The 19,404-nt window shown below is 41.6% G+C and overlaps 1 protein-coding gene across 1 annotated transcript; it reads right to left on the reverse strand.

The window, feature by feature from the left end:
• Positions 1-8,944: 8,944 nt before the first annotated feature.
• Positions 8,945-18,257, reverse strand: LOC309694707 (uncharacterized protein). Its single transcript, XM_082514917.1, has 3 exons — positions 18,185-18,257; positions 10,474-17,884; positions 8,945-10,235 (listed from the first exon to the last, which is right to left on the reverse strand). The coding sequence occupies exons 2-3, from the start codon at positions 17,826-17,828 to the stop codon at positions 10,223-10,225; spliced, it is 7,368 nt and encodes a 2,455-aa protein (XP_082371043.1). The 5' UTR covers positions 17,829-17,884; positions 18,185-18,257; the 3' UTR covers positions 8,945-10,222.
• Positions 18,258-19,404: the final 1,147 nt, after the last annotated feature.

Raw genomic sequence — 19,404 nt, forward strand, 5'->3', positions numbered from 1 at the left:
TCTTTACTGCCGCTCTTTGGTAATATGCATGAATTTATGTAACTTGTTTATAATACTGCACAATCCACAGACTTTACGTTTCTTTTAGCTGGATTACATCAGTTTAGAGGAGGAAATCTGATTATTTATCATCATTATTTTGTCAGTGCCGCTTTTAAATTCTGATTTATTCTGTGAATTCTGTTTATTCTGAAATTTTGTCAGATGTGTTGAGTGTTACATGACTTCTTCTGACAACCCAAGCTCTTTGTAACTGTGTCACTTGGTTCAGTAAGTACATCTACACAATCTTAGTGTTTAATGTCTGTGACAGTTCATTGACTGAGACAATGTAGAAGATAAATAGGCATGTAAAACTGGGTCTGTTATACTTATTTCAGACTACTAGATTTGCTTTGCATTCAAAGTAATTCAAAATGATATTTATTTATTTATGCATTTATTTATTTATTTATTATTCTACTGGGCCTTAGTGCATTCAATATGACCCAAAATGTGAGCACACAAACTCACTAGGAAAATGTTTAGAAATCAGTCAGAAAGCCATTTTACTAGTCACTTATATAGGACTAGAACTACAAATATCACCCCCTGGTAGCCATAGAAATGCAACTTTAAGACGCTTCAGCTTTGGCTTAACTTTTCAGAAGTTTATGTTTTATGTTGTCTGTTGTTCTTCCACATTACTCTCTGATTATTTTGTTGAACTGATGAGCTGTACTGATACCTTTCTCCAAGGTTAAGTCTGACTGCCTGCAGCTTCTGGGACACTTCAGTCTCTGCTATACTGATGACAGTGTGATCATGTATTTGTTTGTCTTTGTTGGTACCAAAGTCACAAATCCGAAGGCGGTTTTTGCCAGTGGTTGTAAAACACCAGTTTCTTCTTAGCAACAGGGGGTTGTCAAGAGTCTCCTACTAGTCTGTAGACATGCATCACTGGGGCCTTAGCCATTATTTACCTAGCAACTGCCATCAGCCTACCTACAGGAACCCCTGATGATCAGTCAGGAAATATTCATTTTTCTCTCATGACTGGTCAATGCCAGATGGTTGGCAGAGCAGTCTATAGGATGATTTTGCAAAACTACAATATCCTTAAAGAATATGTGAAAAGTACAAGACTAAATTATGTTTAGATAAAAATATAAATAATCACATTTTCATGAAGTGTATTTGCAAATTCAAATGTAATGATTTCATATATTACATAGTCAGAGATCACAGTAAATTTAAGCTCGATTTATGAAGACAAATAAATATTATATGTATATATATATATATATATATATATATATATATATGTTTTGTAATTGCACAGATCACTTTTAACCTCAGAAATATCAATTTTAGCGTTCTCTGAGAATGTAGTAGATGTGAGAGATACACATATCGACGGGGCCGGGTTATGTTAAAAAGTATAAATGGTTATACTTTGTTCATTGGTTCAAAGGTACCCCACACTTCTTTTTTGGTTGCTTGTTTGTTCTGGTATATTTTTCATTTGAACTGTTATTCTGCCAGAGTACTCATATTTACAAGATGGCATTGAACGCCCCATTGGTGTGTTAGGAAAACTCTTTTGTACATATGTTCCTTGAAGGGGTTTTGGAGTGGTTCTTTTTCCACCGCAGCAAAGGGCTAGGAGTCGGAGAGGAGCTGCTGTATGTTTTTGTTATGATCGGATTGTGAAATAAAGCATATACAGTGAGAAAGCAACTCCAGGAGTCATCCCTGCCTTAAAGCTGCAACATATCATGGCGAGCCAGCCAGGAGGAAGGTTTGAAGAACTTCCCGCACGAGAGTGAAGCAGAAGCCTGGTTAGCGCCATTAGCGGCTAACGTTAGCGCTACCGCACGGCTGAAGAAAAACCTTTCTCCAAGCACCGGACCTGAAATCTGACGGACTAAAGACAAGCTTGTGAGTACCCACAATGGAGATAGAAGCCCTACGAGATAAGATCACCGCCACACTCTGCCAGCTAAGTCGTGATCAGCTCATAGAAGTGGGTTATAATGTGAAAGGCTTTGCTACACCGCTAGATGAGCCTACAAAAGACACTTCCAGACGCCAACTGATGAAAGTTATAGAACATAAACTGGACGAGGTGGAAAACAGTTATACACCAGACGATGCTGTACAGTTTGTGAAAGAACTTTTATCGTTTTTGGGCGAATATAAAGCTAAAGACAATACGGCCGAGAGTGATTTTTCCCGCCCTTCAGACGCAAGAGACAAGTATGACGAGCTGCAGGAAGAAATTAGAGCGATAGGGCAGAAACTCAAGATGGCGGACGCTGCCCCGAACCTGCTGTCTTCTAAAGTACCAGAGGTGACAATTCGCAGGGAGTTTCGCATCTGTGGCCAAATAGGTGAGGGAGGGCAGCGCGATCGGCTGTCCTATACCAACCTGCTGCATCAGATGGAAAATGGACTCCGCAAAGGCCACAGTGAGTCAGAAGTTATTGAAGCAGTGATAAGAGCCATCAATCCAGGTCTCAAACTGCGTGATATGCTTGAAATAAAGACTGATTTGACACTCACACAGTTAAAGACAATATTAAAAGGACATTACCGAGAAGATGACACATCTGATTTGTACCAAAAACTGATAAATATTTCCCAAGATCCAAAAGAGTCAGCTCAAGACTTTTTATTCAGAGCCATTGAGCTTAAAGATCGCCTCCTGTACGCATCCAAGGACAAAGAAGCAGAACACTACAGTCGGGACCTGGTAAAAAGGAAGTTTTTGAGATCAGTGGGTACTGGGCTGCAAAATGACAACATAAAGTTCCAGATTAAAGCCCTTCTTGACAACCCAGATGTGACTGATGAAATGCTGATTGAGAAACTAAATGAAGCTGCCAATCTCGAGACAGAAAGACTGAACAAGTTAAAGAGGAACAATACAAAACCACCAAGAATCAATGAGCTACATACTAGGGATGAACCACGCAGCAGCTCACAGATCCCCGCCACCAAGGAAGACAAGAAAAATCATCCTCCACCCGAAATGCACGACCTGGTGAAAGAGCTGAGGAACGAGGTTGCAGAGGTGAGGCAGATGGTTCTTGCTTCCCTGAACGCTGGCAAGTCGCAGACTACAAAGAGGACATCAGATGCTGCCGCGGGTACCTGGAGGAAGAAAGGCTGCAGGACCTGCCAGAGCAACGGAGAGGGAGACAACTGCACCCACTGCTTTAAGTGTGGCCAGCCTGGCCACATCTCCAGAGGATGCCGAGCTCCACTTCAGCTGCAGGGAAACGCCAGAGGGCCACTGCCACGGGACCAGCAGTGACCCCACCGCCACATCAGGAGTCCCGCCGCTGTGGTTGCTGCCACCAGAGAGAGTCGGTCAGCACCCCACTCCAGAGGTGTGCAGGCTGCTCATCTGTCAGTTACTGTTCTAAAGCCTGTCAGGGACAACACTGGCACCATCACAAACATGTATGTAAAGCGGTGAAGCTAGTTGAACAACATTTGAGGGAAAGAGAGAAAAAGGGGTGGTTGTCATACATGGGATATTCTGACCTTCTATCAGATAAGCAAGGACAAAAATTAGTGAAGCTGATTGGTAGACGAAAAATGGTGAGATGCACCTTTGACAATGTACCAGTCACCGCATTGTGGGACACGGGTGCACAGGCTACCGTAATAAATGAGAACTGGAGAGTCGAGCACTTACCTCACACCACTATCAGGGGGATAGATGAACTCTTAGGTTCAGAACCATTAAATGGGCTCGCAGCTAATCAGACAGAGATACCATTTATGGGGTGGGTCCCTGTAGAGTTTAGACTGACGGGGGTGGAGACGACCAGCTCGAGTCTCCTAGTGCCCGTATTGGTCTCTAGTGACCCAAATGTAGCTCAGGATCCCATTATTGGATACAATGTTATAGAAGAAATCATCAACGAGCAACTTAAACAACAGGGTGTTAAAAACAGTGACTGTGCTGCAAATATTGTGAGTAGTGCTTTTGGTATTGACGTCGGATCTGCTAAGACTTTTATCCAGTTGATAGAGACACATCGAACAGCTGCGGAAGAGATCCAAGTCAAGACAGGGCAGAGTAAAGTTGTTTTAGGCCCTAGTGAAGCTACTACCATTCGCTGTCGCACACGCATACAGGCTGACGAGGACACCGTAATGTTATTTTGTCCTGTTCTGAACCCCAGCCTGCCTGAGGGGCTTCATTTGCAGGAAGTATTGTTTAAAGTAAAAAGGGGCAACTCAGCCATGGTCCCAGTATCTGTCACAAATACCACATGCCATAATATTACTGTAGATCCGCGTGTGGTCCTGGGGCACATTGAGGGCGTAAAAGCAATATACCCAGCTGCCCTAAAACCTGTAGAAACTCCAACAACTAAAACAGCAGACGATGCAGGTGTCGAAGTCCCATTAGCCCCCACAGGTGAGACAAGTGGTGTTTGGGATCCCCCTGTAGTTCTAGACCATCTAACGAGTGGCCAACAGTCGGCGGTGAGGATGATGCTTAGGGAGGAATGCAAAGCTTTTGCAAAAGACGAAAATGATGTAGGCTGCATTCCTAGCCTTCGGATGCACATCACCCTCAACGACCAAACACCAGTTCAAAAGACTTACAATAGTGTGCCTAAACCTCTGCATCAGGAAGTAAAAGCTTACCTGCAAGACTTGATCAATAGGGGGTGGGTTACAAAATCCAAGTCGCCTTATTCGTCACCGATAGTCTGTGTTAGGAAAAAGTCCGGTGACCTCAGACTTTGTGTGGATTATCGAGAACTTAATCGCAAATCGGTGCCTGACAGACATCCTATTCCCAGGATACAGGACATGTTGGACAGCCTTACTGGTAGCTCCTGGTTTACAGTACTAGACCAGGGAAAGGCTTATCATCAAGGATTCCTAGACGAAGACAGTCAGCCACTCACTGCATTCATCACCCCCTGGGGTTTATACCAGTGGGTTAGAATCCCATTTGGACTCAGCTCCGCCCCAGCAGAGTTCCAGAGGAGCATGGAGGAGTGTCTTTGGGGTCTGCGTGATGATATCTGTCTACCGTACCTTGATGACAATTTGGTCCACAGTAAATCTTTTGAGGACCATGTTGAGCATGTAAGAGCCGTGCTACAAAGGTATCAGAGACATGGGGTCAAACTTACTGCTAAGAAATGTGAACTGTTCAAGCCTAAGGTCAGGTTTTTGGGTAGAGTGGTGTCAAAAGATGGCCATAGTATGGATCCAGCAGAAGTCGCCTCCGTGATGTCACTTAAAGAGAAACACCCTAGTACAGTGGGGGAAGTGAGACAGATTTTGGGCTTCCTATCTTATTATAGAGCCTATATACAGGACTTTTCACGTATCGCCAAACCTTTGTATGAACTGCTAGCAGCCCAAACAAATGCTAAAAGTAGCCCACAGGACTTAAAAACACAGAACAAGAGAAGGAAGGAGAAAAACAAACAGGCTAAAGGACAGTTGCCTTCATCAGCCCCTGTGAAATGGACAGAGTCACACCATCAGGTTTTGTCTTACTTAGTCAATAAACTGGCCAGTCCTCCGATCCTAGGCTACCCTGATCTAGACCAACCATTTGTGCTTCATACTGATGCTTCTCAAGCAGGGTTAGGAGCAGTGCTCTACCAGCGCAGTAATGGCAAGTTAAGAGTCATAGCTTATGGATCTAGAACGTTAACGCCGCCAGAAAAAAATTACCATATGCATGCTGGCAAACTGGAGTTTTTAGCTCTCAAATGGGCTGTCTGTGAGCGCTTCAGAGATTATTTGCTGCATGCGCCATCGTTTGTGGTTTATACAGATAATAATCCACTCACCTATGTGTTAACGACAGCAAAGTTGAATGCATCAGGTCAGCGTTGGGTGGCTGAGCTCGCAGATTTCAACTTTACGATAAAATACAGGCAAATGCAGATGCAGATTTTTTATCCAGGATGCCCCTCGATTTTGAGGACTATATGAACTGCTGTACACAGACGGTTAGCCAGGACGTGGTTGTAGCCTCACAGCAGGGCATATTAGTGCAGCAAACAGAAGCTCTAATGTTTAACGCTGTCTCCTTCCACACCCTTCAGCATCAAACACAAGCAGAGGAACTGCTGGACATGATTCAGCCAATACCGAGAGAGGAAATCTGTGCAGCACAGCGGCAAGACCCCGTGATAGGTAAAATGTACGAGTCTGTAGTGCAAAACAAAAGGCCCACCACACAGGAAATTAAGACTGAGAGCACTGAGTTTAAAGCATTGGCTAGAGAGTGGAGCAAACTGAAAATCAGAGAGGATGGAACTATGTTCAGAGAGACTCGACACAAAAAACAACTAGTTCTCCCCTCAGTTTACCACCCACTAGTGCTCAAAGAACTACACCAACAGATGGGCCACTTGGGATCAGAAAGGACCCTAAATTTAATTAGGGATCGTTTCTTCTGGCCTAAGATGCAAAGAGACATTGAACACCTTGTCAGTAATGTTTGTGAGTGTCTCAAACAGAGGAAGCCAAACAGACAGGCACGGGCACCTATGTTGAGCATAGAGACCACTCATCCATTTCAGTTGGTTTCAGTTGACTTTTTGCACCTGGAGCAATGCAAGGGGGGGTGTGAATACATACTTGTAGTTATGGACCACTACACCCGCTTCGCTCAGGCCTACGCAACTACAAATAAGACAGCTAAGACTGTAGCAGAAAAACTATTCAATGATTATTGTCTCAGGTTTGGTTTTCCAGAAAAACTACACCACGATTTGGGGCGAGAGTTTGAGAATAGACTATTGCACCATTTAAAAGAACTGGCTGGTGTTAAAGGGTCACACACTACTCCTTATCACCCACAAGGAAATGGGCAGACCGAAAGATTCAACAGGACCTTGCTCTCGATGTTAAGAACACTAACAGAGGAACAGAAAAGAGACTGGAAAAGCCACCTCCATAAAGTTGTACATGCCTACAATTGTACTGTTAATGAGGCCACTGGCTACCCTCCTTTTCTCCTAATGTTTGGTAGGTCACCACGGTTACCAGTTGACCTTCTCTTTGGCATTGAGCAGGAGGACAGTTCAGGCTCCTACCAGGACTATGTGGACAGATGGAGAAGGAGAATGGCTGAAGCTTACACTGTCGCCTCCAAAAATGCAGCTAAGTCAGCTGACCGAGGTAAAAGGCAGTACAACAAAAGTGTGCATGGTCCACCACTTCAAATAGGGAGTCGTGTCCTTGTTAGAAATGTTGTGGAGAGGGGTGGGCCAGGTAAAATCCGCTCCTATTGGGAAGACAACATCTACATCATTAAAAGACAAAAGGGAGAGGACAGTCCTGTGTTTGAGTTAGAGCCAGAGAATGGTAAAGGCAGGACAAGGATTTTGCACAGGAATATGTTGTTGCCTTGCGATTTTCTTCCGCTCCCAGCAGATAAGGAGGCAACTGTAACTAGTACTAAAACAAGGAAAAGACATTATAACAAACGGAAACAAACATGCATGACTCCGACACAAGTGGGGAGTGAGGAGGAGGAGGACACAGATGAGTTTTCTGATGCGGTTTTCACCTGGCCTTATCCTGAGCCTCAGTGTTCACCTACATTGGACCCCACAGCGGCAGAGTTTATGCCACTAAGGGACGGGGGTGAGCCAGATGAGCTTCCTCACATGTCAGGAGATGGCCAGGGGGACCCCAGCCAAGCTGATGAGGAGAAAATGGACAATAGGGAACCAGAGGATGTGGCTATTGTGGGGGCAGGGGAGGTGGACAGCAGCTCTGATGTCGAAGAGGCTTTGGAAACAGACCAGCCAAGTCCATACCCAAAGAGAGAAAGGAGGAGACCACAGACTTTGACCTATAGTAAACTTGGACAACCAAGTCTTGAAGAAAGAATAGTGGCCACCAAATGTGTGAATATTCAAGGTTACTGGCGACCTTGGTAAAAGGGGAAGATATAATGTTTACACTTGGTACCCCTATTTCAGATTGTAACAAATGTACCTATGTTGATTGAAATATTGTGACACATGGATTGCAGGCCGAACATGTGTATGAGTAAAGGGAAGATGCTTAGTGTTCAGTTGAGATGTGGACAAAGTTAATGCCTTTACAGGAGAGTACAAATAGCATGGTAATTTGATAGATTGAATTGTGGACAAAAAAAAAAAAAAAGCTGAACTGATTATATCAGGAGTATACACAACTACAGTGCACGGTAGTTTGGGTAACTTAAAAAAAAAAAAAGGGTGTAATGTAACCTGGTACATAGTCCATGCCATTCTATTGTTCTCTATGGATTGTCGATTATAAGGTACATTTATGTCGGGACGACATTTCTCGAGTGGGGGAGAGTGTGAGAGATACACATATCGACGGGGCCGGGTTATGTTAAAAAGTATAAATGGTTATACTTTGTTCATTGGTTCAAAGGTACCCCACACTTCTTTTTTGGTTGCTTGTTTGTTCTGGTATATTTTTCATTTGAACTGTTATTCTGCCAGAGTACTCATATTTACAAGATGGCATTGAACGCCCCATTGGTGTGTTAGGAAAACTCTTTTGTACATATGTTCCTTGAAGGGGTTTTGGAGTGGTTCTTTTTCCACCGCAGCAAAGGGCTAGGAGTCGGAGAGGAGCTGCTGTATGTTTTTGTTATGATCGGATTGTGAAATAAAGCATATACAGTGAGAAAGCAACTCCAGGAGTCATCCCTGCCTTAAAGCTGCAACATAGACTTGCAGTTAGTTTAAAGTCTTGATTTCAACATAAATTTGAAACACTTTAATGATAATGCCTGATGCTGATAAAGAACATTACATCATCTCTTGTTATTACATCATTACTTAATTTCCATTTATTGGTTGACACATATATAAACAATTCCATATAAGTCAATTGATTAATACTTTTGTTTGATTATATGTTATTGAACAATCAAATTAATTAAGTAGTCTTGCACACAGAAGAGATACATCAGATTACAAACCATTTTTTTTTTAAAAAGCTAGAAAATTAAATACAAAAAGAAAGCAATGGTCTTAATAAAATGTAAAAATATATCAAATGTTTAAACTGAGACATAGTTCAGAATTTTATGAAAAATATTAGCTCATTTTGAATTTAATAGTAGCAACATGTCTCAAAAAGGTTGGGAAAGAACAACAAGAGGGTGGTACTAAACTTAAAACAACTGGAGCAACATTTTGGAACTAATTATATGAATTGACAACAGGTCACTAACATGACCGGGTATTAAAAAAAAGAAAATCTCAGAAGTTAAGATGGGTAGAGGTTCACCAATCTGCAAGAAACTGCCTTTAAATTATGGAACTATTTCAGAACAATATAACTATGTCCAAAATTAGAAAGATATGCCAACATCATTAAAAAATTCAGAGTCTGGAAAAAAAATTGTACAGTGATCAAAGCAAAAAATCACAATTGGATATCTTTCCCCCATTAGGCAGCAATAATGGAATTGGCAGCATTCACAAGGCTGAAATGTAGATATATGAACTTATAATATCTGCAAATCATTGTATTTGGTTTCTATTTCCATTTTACACAGAATCCCAAATACTTGGAATTGGTTTTGTAAATAAGCAAAACAATATAATCAATGTAATAATCAAATTGCATCGAAAATAAATGACTTTTTTGTTGAAAAAAGATTACATATTAGATAGAGTTACACTATAGGGCAGTAACTGGGAATATACTTGGAAACTGACAACAGAAGGACATGTAGACAGGCTAACCTTTCTTTTTTCCTGACTGATTAATAATGCAGTCGACTAAAATATGCTATCCTTTGCTATTGTGTCTGGAAATACCTTAGAATTGAATATTTGACCTTTATACTTTACTGATTTCTGATCATGTCAAAATTTGTTTGAAGTCTGAAAATAATCTTTTAGAAAGAAATCAAACGGCCCTACCTTACCTAATCCTAAACAGCATTTAGGACTAAGGATTTCTAACAGTATGTATGATTCTTATGCCGTCTTACCTGTATTAAATATGTATGTTTTACTACAGAATCAAAAGATCTAAATTAAAACTAAATTGAAAAATTGCCTCAATGTCCAAATTGAGGTAAATGTGTGTGGTTTTTTGTATTTTTGTCTTCAATAAAGTAAAAAAAAAAAACTGAATTAAAAGTATCATATCATAATAGAGAGGTCTCTTGATGATGATCAGACAGGCGGAAGAATTGTTTGATTGTTCACCAGTCTTGTTCTCAGTTGTTGTTACTGGAAAGAAAAGAAAGAAAAAAAAAACACATCCATCTTGTCAAATCTTGCCACAAATCAAAGTATTGTGTGTAACAGCGTCATGCACCAATCACATTCATTAAATGTTATAATCCTGCTTTACAAATGTACAATAAATCCATAACTCTAGACCAGGGAGCAAAACATAACAATTAAAAATAAAGCACAGATTTTTTATTTTAGCTGTAATTTAGTATCATATCAAATGTGATTGTACCTGTTCAGTAGAGGACGCTGAGGATTGTGTTCCTTGTTTTTCTTTGTATATTTTTGCCATTCTTGGTATAACTCTACTTTTCCAAACTCTTCCTGGTGTAACCTTTTGCTTTCTTCTATGGCCTTTTTGGGTGCAGCTACTTCTGCCACGTACCAGTCCCCTCCCCTGATTGATTCAGTCAACTCTTTGTGCTTGAGGAAAGGCTCCCATTGGCCTGGGTTACTGAGGAGAGCATCAGCCTCCACAGATCGAAGGCAGTCTGCTTTCAAAGCGATCTCGGCAGAGCTGCCTTCTGGTTTCATACCCCGTGCCAAAGCATGAAACAAACAGCTCTTGCCCTCACTCTCTATAATCACTGTCTGGTTATTGATGTGCACATCATAATGGCCATCAGGGTATTGGTCACTCTTTTGTCTGTAGATCAATGTCACAGTTGTATTGGCAGGTCGAGTGTCTGGGCTCAGCTCCTGCATTTTGGTAAGTCTTCCATTGCTGTCCTCTGTTAGGATGACAACTTTAGTGCCAGTGGCTTCTGACAGAACTTTGATATCGAGGATGGTGCCTGCAGTCGTGGAGTTCTTGATCTTTTCAGCATGTGATTGTGAGCACTGACCTGCCTCTCCTTTAAGTTTGTGTTTAGAATTCAGCTTTCTTGGGGTGTATATGTTGTTCTGCCCAGCTCTGAGTTTTTCCTCTGTCCTGTCACTCTTTAAGCTGTTTATGATTATATGATGGTCAATATTGCTTTTTATTTGACCGTGAACATGAGAAACAATGTAAGTAGAGAACTTGTGGTCGAAGACTTCTACCAAAGCATTAGCCAATAAAGTATTGATGGTGGATGCTAAGTCTTGCTTGAAGTCTTTCAAAAGTTTAATGTCCTCTCCAGATAGATCACTTACTTTCACATTCTCGTTGCTTTTCTTTTCTTTAAATATTTTCAGCTGTTCATGAAGATTTGAGAAAAACTTATATGAGAGGCTGAGCACTGTACTGATGGTATTGTCTGCCAGTCGGCCCATGTAACGAGTTTGGATTGTGGTAAGAATTGCAGATGCATTGTCTTTGGTGTGTGATTTGGCTTTTTCAGTTATTTTAGAGAGAGATGAATTCAGTTTATTTTGCCAACTGAGGTCTGCATAGAATGGCTGCACTGCAGTTTTGCTTAACTCTTTGAAAATGGCCAAGAGATTATTCTTTGTGCTCTTATCGTTCAGAAGATCTTGAAGTTGCTTTTTATCCTCAGCTTGTGAGAGAATGATGAAGTCTACTAATGTAGCTAAGGGGTCTTTTTCCATGTTTGATTCCACACTGGGGACAATCCTTTCTTTTAAATCAGATTTGATGCTGTTTACTATATCTGCCAGTATTTTCTCTTCTTTATTCCCAAAACCATTAGTAATGATTGTCATTTCTGCATTCTTCATATTTGTCACAGGACTAACATTTTCTTCAGCCTGTCTGGAGAGAAACTTTGGCATCGGCTTCATCTTTTTGCCCATTCCTTTGAGTAATATTTCAGAAGATTTGAAGCTCTTTGCGACCAACTTTCCAACTCCAAACCCAACGAGAGATACACCAAGAGAAATGGCTTTTTCTGTTGCCCATGACTTCCAGCTGATTTCTCCTGTCATCGTAGACTCACTCGTGCTGTCTGTTTTTTCTTCAGTAATGAGTCCCATGCCAACTTGAGCCAATCTATGAAACATACATGCAGTGAGCAATGATCCTCCAATATTCTGTAAAACTGCAAAAAAGGTCACTAGAAGACCTTCCCATGAGAAACGAGGCTCATCTTCCACAGAAAATATATATCTCAGACCTCTATTATAGAGGGTATAGACTTCAACTTGGAGATCTTTATCAGCCCCTGATACCAAGCAGAAAATAGGGGATTTTTTTACCACTGGATTCTGCTGTTTTATTTTATCCAACTTTTTGATGGCCTCAGTAATGTTTTTGTCAAAGTAACTTAGAACGTTGCACTTGGTTGATAACTGTTTTTCCAGACTGGTTGGGTTGCTGTTGGCTGAGTATGCAGAGGACATTGTTACAAACTGAAGGCAGACTAGTGATTCTTCACTGAGAAACTTCAGAGATTCCTGTGCCTTCATTAGATCATCTATTGCCTTGGTGAGGTAATCTCCTTCCGCCTGTTGTATAGTGCAGTATGCACGAGTGTAAAAAGCTACAGCTGCCCAGCTTTTATCCTCTGTCGTGGCTTTTTCAAACATTATGGCTGCGGTGTCCCACTTTTTTTCATCCAGTGCAACATTTCCAAACTTGATGTAGTGATAAATGCTGGAACTTGGTGAAGTCTGACTTTCAGACTGACTTTTTGCCTTTGACAAATCAGCTTTCAGACTCTCTTGCAGTTCATTTCTCTTCAACTGATCAATTTCTTCTGATTTAGTTTGCAGCCAAATCCCCCAGAACTCATTCATGATGGCAACAACAGCTCTTTCCTCGTCTCCATCAGTGGTGTCATAAATATCTTGTAGTGTTTCACAGTATTCTGAAAACAGGTCCTCCCGCAGTTTCATCTCAGCAACATCGTTCATCATGTAACTTATCTTTTCTGCTGCAAGTCTGTCTCTTGTGCTCTTGGCTTCCTCCAGAGAGGACATTGTGTGAAAAGATGGCTGCAGGTGTTCAGTGGAAATGATTATCTGAGCAGATCCAGGTTTACCTTTGCGTGCAGTTCGTCCAAAAGCCTGGAGTTCCACTCTTGTGTTCTCAGAAAGGAAGGAGAGGATCACAAATAACCCTCCATTATTGTTCACCTTTGGGGACACTTTTATGTCTGTGCCACGGCCGGCAAGGTTTGTGGCAACAATGACATCACCAGGAAGCAGCTCCTTGTCTATTTTACTCAAACTGTCTCTGTCACTGCGGCAGTAGAGAATCAATTTTTTATTTGGGATGCTGCTCTTCAGCTCTTCGTAGATCTCTTTGGCTTTGTTTATAGTTTCACAGATCACCAACGCTGCTCTTCCTTCTCTGTATGAATTTGGGGAAATCTGAGCTGTGACCACATCTTTTATTTCAGATTTCCATTCTTCAGCTGTTTTTTTCAGAGTACCTTTGACCTCAAATAACTTCTTCCTGCTGAATGTTGGTATTTTGCACACAGAGAGATTTGGATACAGGTCCTGCAAAAACTGAATGTCTGCTTTGCTCCCCAGTGTTCCTGTTGTTCCGTATATTTTCCCCTGGTATTTCTCAAAAAAGGAGATGTTGGAAATGTAGTTTGTCACTGTTGAAATTGTGCTCAGTTTGACTTGGTGTTTAATCTCCACAAACTGCTGCAGACCATCCCCCCATTTCTTATTCAGTTCAACAATACCAGTGGATCTGAAGTCCACTGGACAGACGTTGTCATTTTCTATGACATATTCTCGTCCTTGTTTCAGTAACATTGCCAGAAAGGCATTCTGAACCCACACTGAGACTTTCTTCTCCACCAGAGTCTTCAAGAATCCAGGAATGCTGATTTTGTCTTTATTGTTTTCACATGGGGTGTACTGAATCCTCTCAGAGATCAATTCTGCAATGGGCTTGATGAGAACTTCTTCTGACTCATAGAGAGGACAACACAATCCTTCCTCCAGCACAAGAAATGAAAGCTCTGGGATGTCCCGGTCATTGTATGGACTGCACTTTTGAAGACAGAGCAGTCCCTTGTCATCTAGCGTGTAAACAGTAAAGCCATAGGGGACATAGTCCTCAATTTCTTTGAAAAAGTCAACCATAGCATCCTGACTCACTGTTTTCAGTTTACTGAGAATTTCATGGTTTTCACTCTTGTAGATATCTTCTGAAAATCCTTTTGGCACAATGTTGGATTCTTCAGCAATAGTTAAAATGTCCATTGGATCACTAATTTCAGTGTCTTCTGTGTTCATTGAGTCATAGATGGCCTTGAAGAATGAAGCAGGAGGACCTCGTACAAATGTCTGATGTCCTGTAGATAGGAAGCCATACTGACTGACGTGGCTCCAGATCATGGTGAGAATAATGTTCAGGTGCTGCATGGAGACCATGGGGCTGGACAGGTATGTCAGCTGCACTCCCTGATCCAGCAGCAGTGAGTCCACTTCATCGATAATGATGCACTGAAAGTTACGATCAGGCCTCACATCCTTCATCTCAAATATTTGGCGAAGGTGATCAGCAGCAAAGGCTTCAATGGTTCCATACACCACGTCCTTCTGATAGCATTCTTTCCGATCTTTATCCTCATTTTTATTTGTGTTTATGTCGACTGTAATGCCAAAGTATTTGTAAAATTTGGCCCATTCTTTAGCATCTCTTTGGCATAACACAGAAGAGCTGGACACCACATCCACCTTTTCACCTCTAAGCACACGCAGCACGGCAAACATCGCTATGACACAAGACTTCCCTTCTCCAGTTCCCATCTCCAGGAGCTTCCCAGTGTCAGACAAGGCCAACAGGCACCAGCTTATCATCTGAGTTGCCCTGGGAAACCACTTCCTTTCAGCTTTGTGGAGGTGTACAGCATTGCATAAGACTGCAAGGACTTCCTGAAGGTCCTCAGTTTCTTTGCTTTGACACAGAGACCTAACATGTTCCACATCACATGTGTGCTTTTTAATTTCACCAGTTTTGATTAGGTTTGTTACATGAGTTACTATGTTGTCTGATGTACTCAGTGTTTGTTTATCAATGACTTTCATCTGCTGTATTTCACAGAAAAGGTTTTCAATGTTTCTTTTTTTCTCACCTCTAAGGCTCTTTTCTAGATGCTGGATCAGATTCTTAGTTGTGCATGAATCTATGAGCTCAGTGAGAGATTTGTTGTTTTCATCTTTCCACTTAGAGGAAACCTGATATGTTTCCATCAAATGTAAAATCTTCATGATGGAAATACAGCCGTCATCATGGTGGTTATCAGTTAATGCTCCAAGAAGGTTTAAGACCTCTACTGGTGACCAAAGTCTTTGTTCCCCAAGATTTGAAACCATCTTGAAGACTTCTTTGGTTTCTTTGTCTAAGTCTTGGAATTGTTCCACACAGGCAAATAAATTCTCCAAACACCATTTGCCTGCAGGATCTGTCATGTTTTTAACAGCTTCTGTTTCTCTAGCAAACACTTGCAAGAGATTTTCCAGAAAGGTCAAAATAAAGATCTCATTAGAAAGCAATTCCTTCCCTGTGATTTTCTTTGAGACGGTGATGATTTTTGTGTCAGTGATTGTGTCTTCATTTAGGTTACAATGGAGGACCTGAAAAAGGGCCTTAATAAAGATATGTCTCAGTTCCACATCTTCACTGTGAAATTTACTCATGAGGTTCTGCAGGACCTCCGCAGCAAACACCAGGGAGTCATCGTCTTTGAGTCTTGAAAGCTCCAGAGCATGCAGAACACTGAGACTTTGTTTTTCAATAATAAATCCACGACTAAACGGTGTATGCCCTGTTTCCATTGCCTCTATGCCACGTTGAACATAATCTGACACAAAATCATCCATTGTACCATAAACAATGTCTGCTTCATAGACATCCTGGAATGATGGGTCAGTCTTCTTCATGTTTGTGTTAAGTGAAATGTTAAGGTGCTTGTAGAAGTCAGACCACTCCTTTGTTTGCTCCTCTGAGTGAACATCAGAGCTCAGCACAATGTCCAATTTGTTTCCCATGCAGACTTGCATGGCTGCAAACATGGCTGTAACACATGGGTCTTCTTCCACACCAACCAGTTGTACCACTCCACTTTTCAGAGTCAGCACCAGTCCACACCACCGCACCATCTGCCTCACTGTGGGCCACCAGCCTTTTATATTAAACACTGCTTTGCAGAGCTGACACAGACATTTCTGTATGTTGTCTGCATTCAAAGATTCACATTTAAATAACTCTTTCATAAAAGGTTCTTCTTTTGGTACATTTTCTGTATATTTCAGGACACCAGTGTTAATGTTTTTTATCATATCAATGACAGAGTCATCCAAATTCCACAACATCTTTACTTCTGCTAGAACTGCAGTTACACTGTTCTCATCGTTTCCTCTTAGAGTCTTTTGGAAATCCTGACAAAATCGCTCAGCAGCAGCAGATTCAAGGAGCTGGATTAGAGAGTGCCCACAGTCATCTATCCAGTCTGGTGGTATGTCATACACTCGTACCAAGGTAAGGATTTGAGTTATGGAATCATCATCCGCATATTTCTGTGACAGTGCTTTAAGCAGAGTGACTGCTTCCATTGGAGTCCATTGGTTTCTTTGCACAAGTTTGAGGAGCATTTCAGTGGATTTTGAGTGGGCTTCTTTTCCATTTAGATCTGTGAGTGTGGATAAGAGAAGCTTTAAACACTGGATTTCCATCTTTAAAGTGAACACAGAGGCTCTTCCAACTGCACTCTGCAGTGATGATGTAAGGGTGCTCAGGAATTCAATTACAAAGAGGTTTTCAGTGGAAATCTCATATTCTGCCCATTGTTTGGCTATGAGGACAGCATCATTATCAGATCTGTCACGGTCATTGAAAACATGCATCAGGTTCAGATACAGGGCTTGAGTCAAGAGGAAACTCTCAAAAACACCACTTGCTGATTGGCTGATGGATCCCAAATGGGACTGCATATGATTGGAGATGGTTTGTAGGGAAACTCCTTCAGATATTTCCAGAGACAGAGCACAGAGCTCTGTGATGAACACCTGAGTGTGCTGCAGAGTGCTGATGGATGGAGGAGCACTGATCCACTCATCAAACAGAAGTTTGTCCAGGACTGAAAGGATCTCACTGAGCTGATCACCTGTGAGCTGAGTCAGACTGAGATTTATAACTGGGAGACTGCATTTCACCGAGAGGAGTTCAAGAAGCTCGTCACTGTCACTGATTGATTCATAGTTGGCTTCAGACTTATGCAGATGCTTTATTAGAACATCTCGCTTGGACTCACATTCCTGTGAAATGTGCCCTCTCACCTGTTTCTCAAACTGCTCTTTAGCTCGTTGGTAGGAACTTTCCAGAGTTTCATTGAATTTTTTTCTTCTTTTGTCCTCTTCTCTCCTTTGCCTCTCCTGTTCTCTTCTCTGTTCTTCCTCTCTCCTTTGCCTCTCCTGTTCTCTTCTCTGTTCTTCCTCTCTCCTCTGTCTCTCCTGCCTCTCCGCTTCGCTTCTCCCCCATTGGTCAAAGCAACTTCTACACTCGTACGCATTATCCTGACCAACTGGTCTGTAATATTGACCTCCGTTGAACACATATACATATCGTCCATAAATAGTATTTTGAGAAAGGTTGTTGAAGCTCATGCACGGAGGCAGGCCATTATAACATTTACAGCATCTCAGGTTGCTGCCCATGTTACTTTCTGATGGTGCATTCCCCATTTTTGATGATTTAGTCAGAAATTAGTCAGTGGCTGTCAAACGTGCCCAGCATTCTTCTGAAAAGCCAATAAATAAATAAAAATTCAATGACTTAATTATATAACAACTTATCCATAATCCATAAAGTTGTGCTGACTATTATTATAGCTCACAAAATAAATAAATAAAGTAGATAATTATAAATATTAAAGTACATAATAATTAATTTTAAAAATTCAGATTTCTTTACCACTAATGTACAAGAAGCCATGATGGCACTGAAGAAACAGTTAAACATATAATAAATTAAAAATACAAAAATGTATTCATTTATAATACATAGAACGTAAGTAAACATACATATACATTCCACTTACATGCCTGTTAAGCAAAAAATGCCCAGCAGTTTATATACATATATGTATATGAGGTGCGATGAAGAAGGTGCCTAATAAGTACAGCAAGCTGTCCATACCGGAGGACTTGAAAACTGCCTTGGAAACTCACAGCCTTGTCCAGGTGCTTGAAGAGGTACACCAAAGAGATAAAGGGCAGGAGAATAAACCATCTGTTCTTCACAGAAACATCCAAGATGTACTCTCAGTGGCAGGGGAACAATATGAGAACAACACCACCAAGGCTGGAGGAGGAGCATATAGGAGAAGGACGCAACCCATAACAGCAGTTGGTGGAGCTAAGAGAAGACCACAGCAACCTCCCTGAACAGGACCCAGTAACAATCACAGTGGGAGATATCAAAGAAAGGTTCATATGGTTCACGCCTACTGGCTGAAGAAGCTGACTGCACTCCACAAGTGTCTGGCAGCACTGATGAACCAGCTGCTGGTCAATGAGAGACACCTGGAATGGCTAACCGAAGGCCGGACAGTCCTGATCCTCGAGGACTGCCAGAAGGGACCGGTCCCTTCCAACTACAAGCCAATAACCTGCCTCAGTACCACATGGAAGCTCCTATCAGGCATCATAGCCATTACAAGAAGGCCTATGACCCGATGTCCCACACCTGGATCCTGGAATGCCTATAACTATACAAGAGGATACAGGAACTCAATGGGGATGTGGCGTACAACACTGGAGGCTAACTTCAAGCCAATAGCACAAGTCACCATCAAGTGAGGGACCAAGGAGAGGCTCTGTTCCCACTGCCGTTCTGCATAGACCTGAACCAGTGAGATCATAGACATAGATCATAGTCTCGATAAATGCACGGCGTTTCGGCGGGTACACTGGCTTCTGCGAGTGTGATGCTTATTTGGAGCAATGAAAAAATAATAAAATATAATTTTATTTTTATATTTCAATATCACAATAAACTTCCAATTTAGAAGTACAAGTTTTTTTTTCTTTTTTTCTTTTTTTTTAAAGAACTAACATAAATAAAATACACTTCAGCTAAATACTTCTAATTTATTTTCCCAAACCACGAGGAGCCGCACTATAACGACTAAAGAGCCGCATGCGGCTCCGGAGCCGCAGGTTGCCGACCCCTGGTCTATACCTTACCCTAACACTATACTGTTTATACCGTCTTTATACGCAGGGGTGTCAAACTCCAGGCCTCGAGGGCCGGTGTCCT

Source organism: Aulonocara stuartgranti (assembly GCF_965226115.1).
Source record: "Aulonocara stuartgranti genome assembly, chromosome: 18".
Lineage (NCBI taxonomy): Eukaryota > Metazoa > Chordata > Actinopteri > Cichliformes > Cichlidae > Aulonocara > Aulonocara stuartgranti.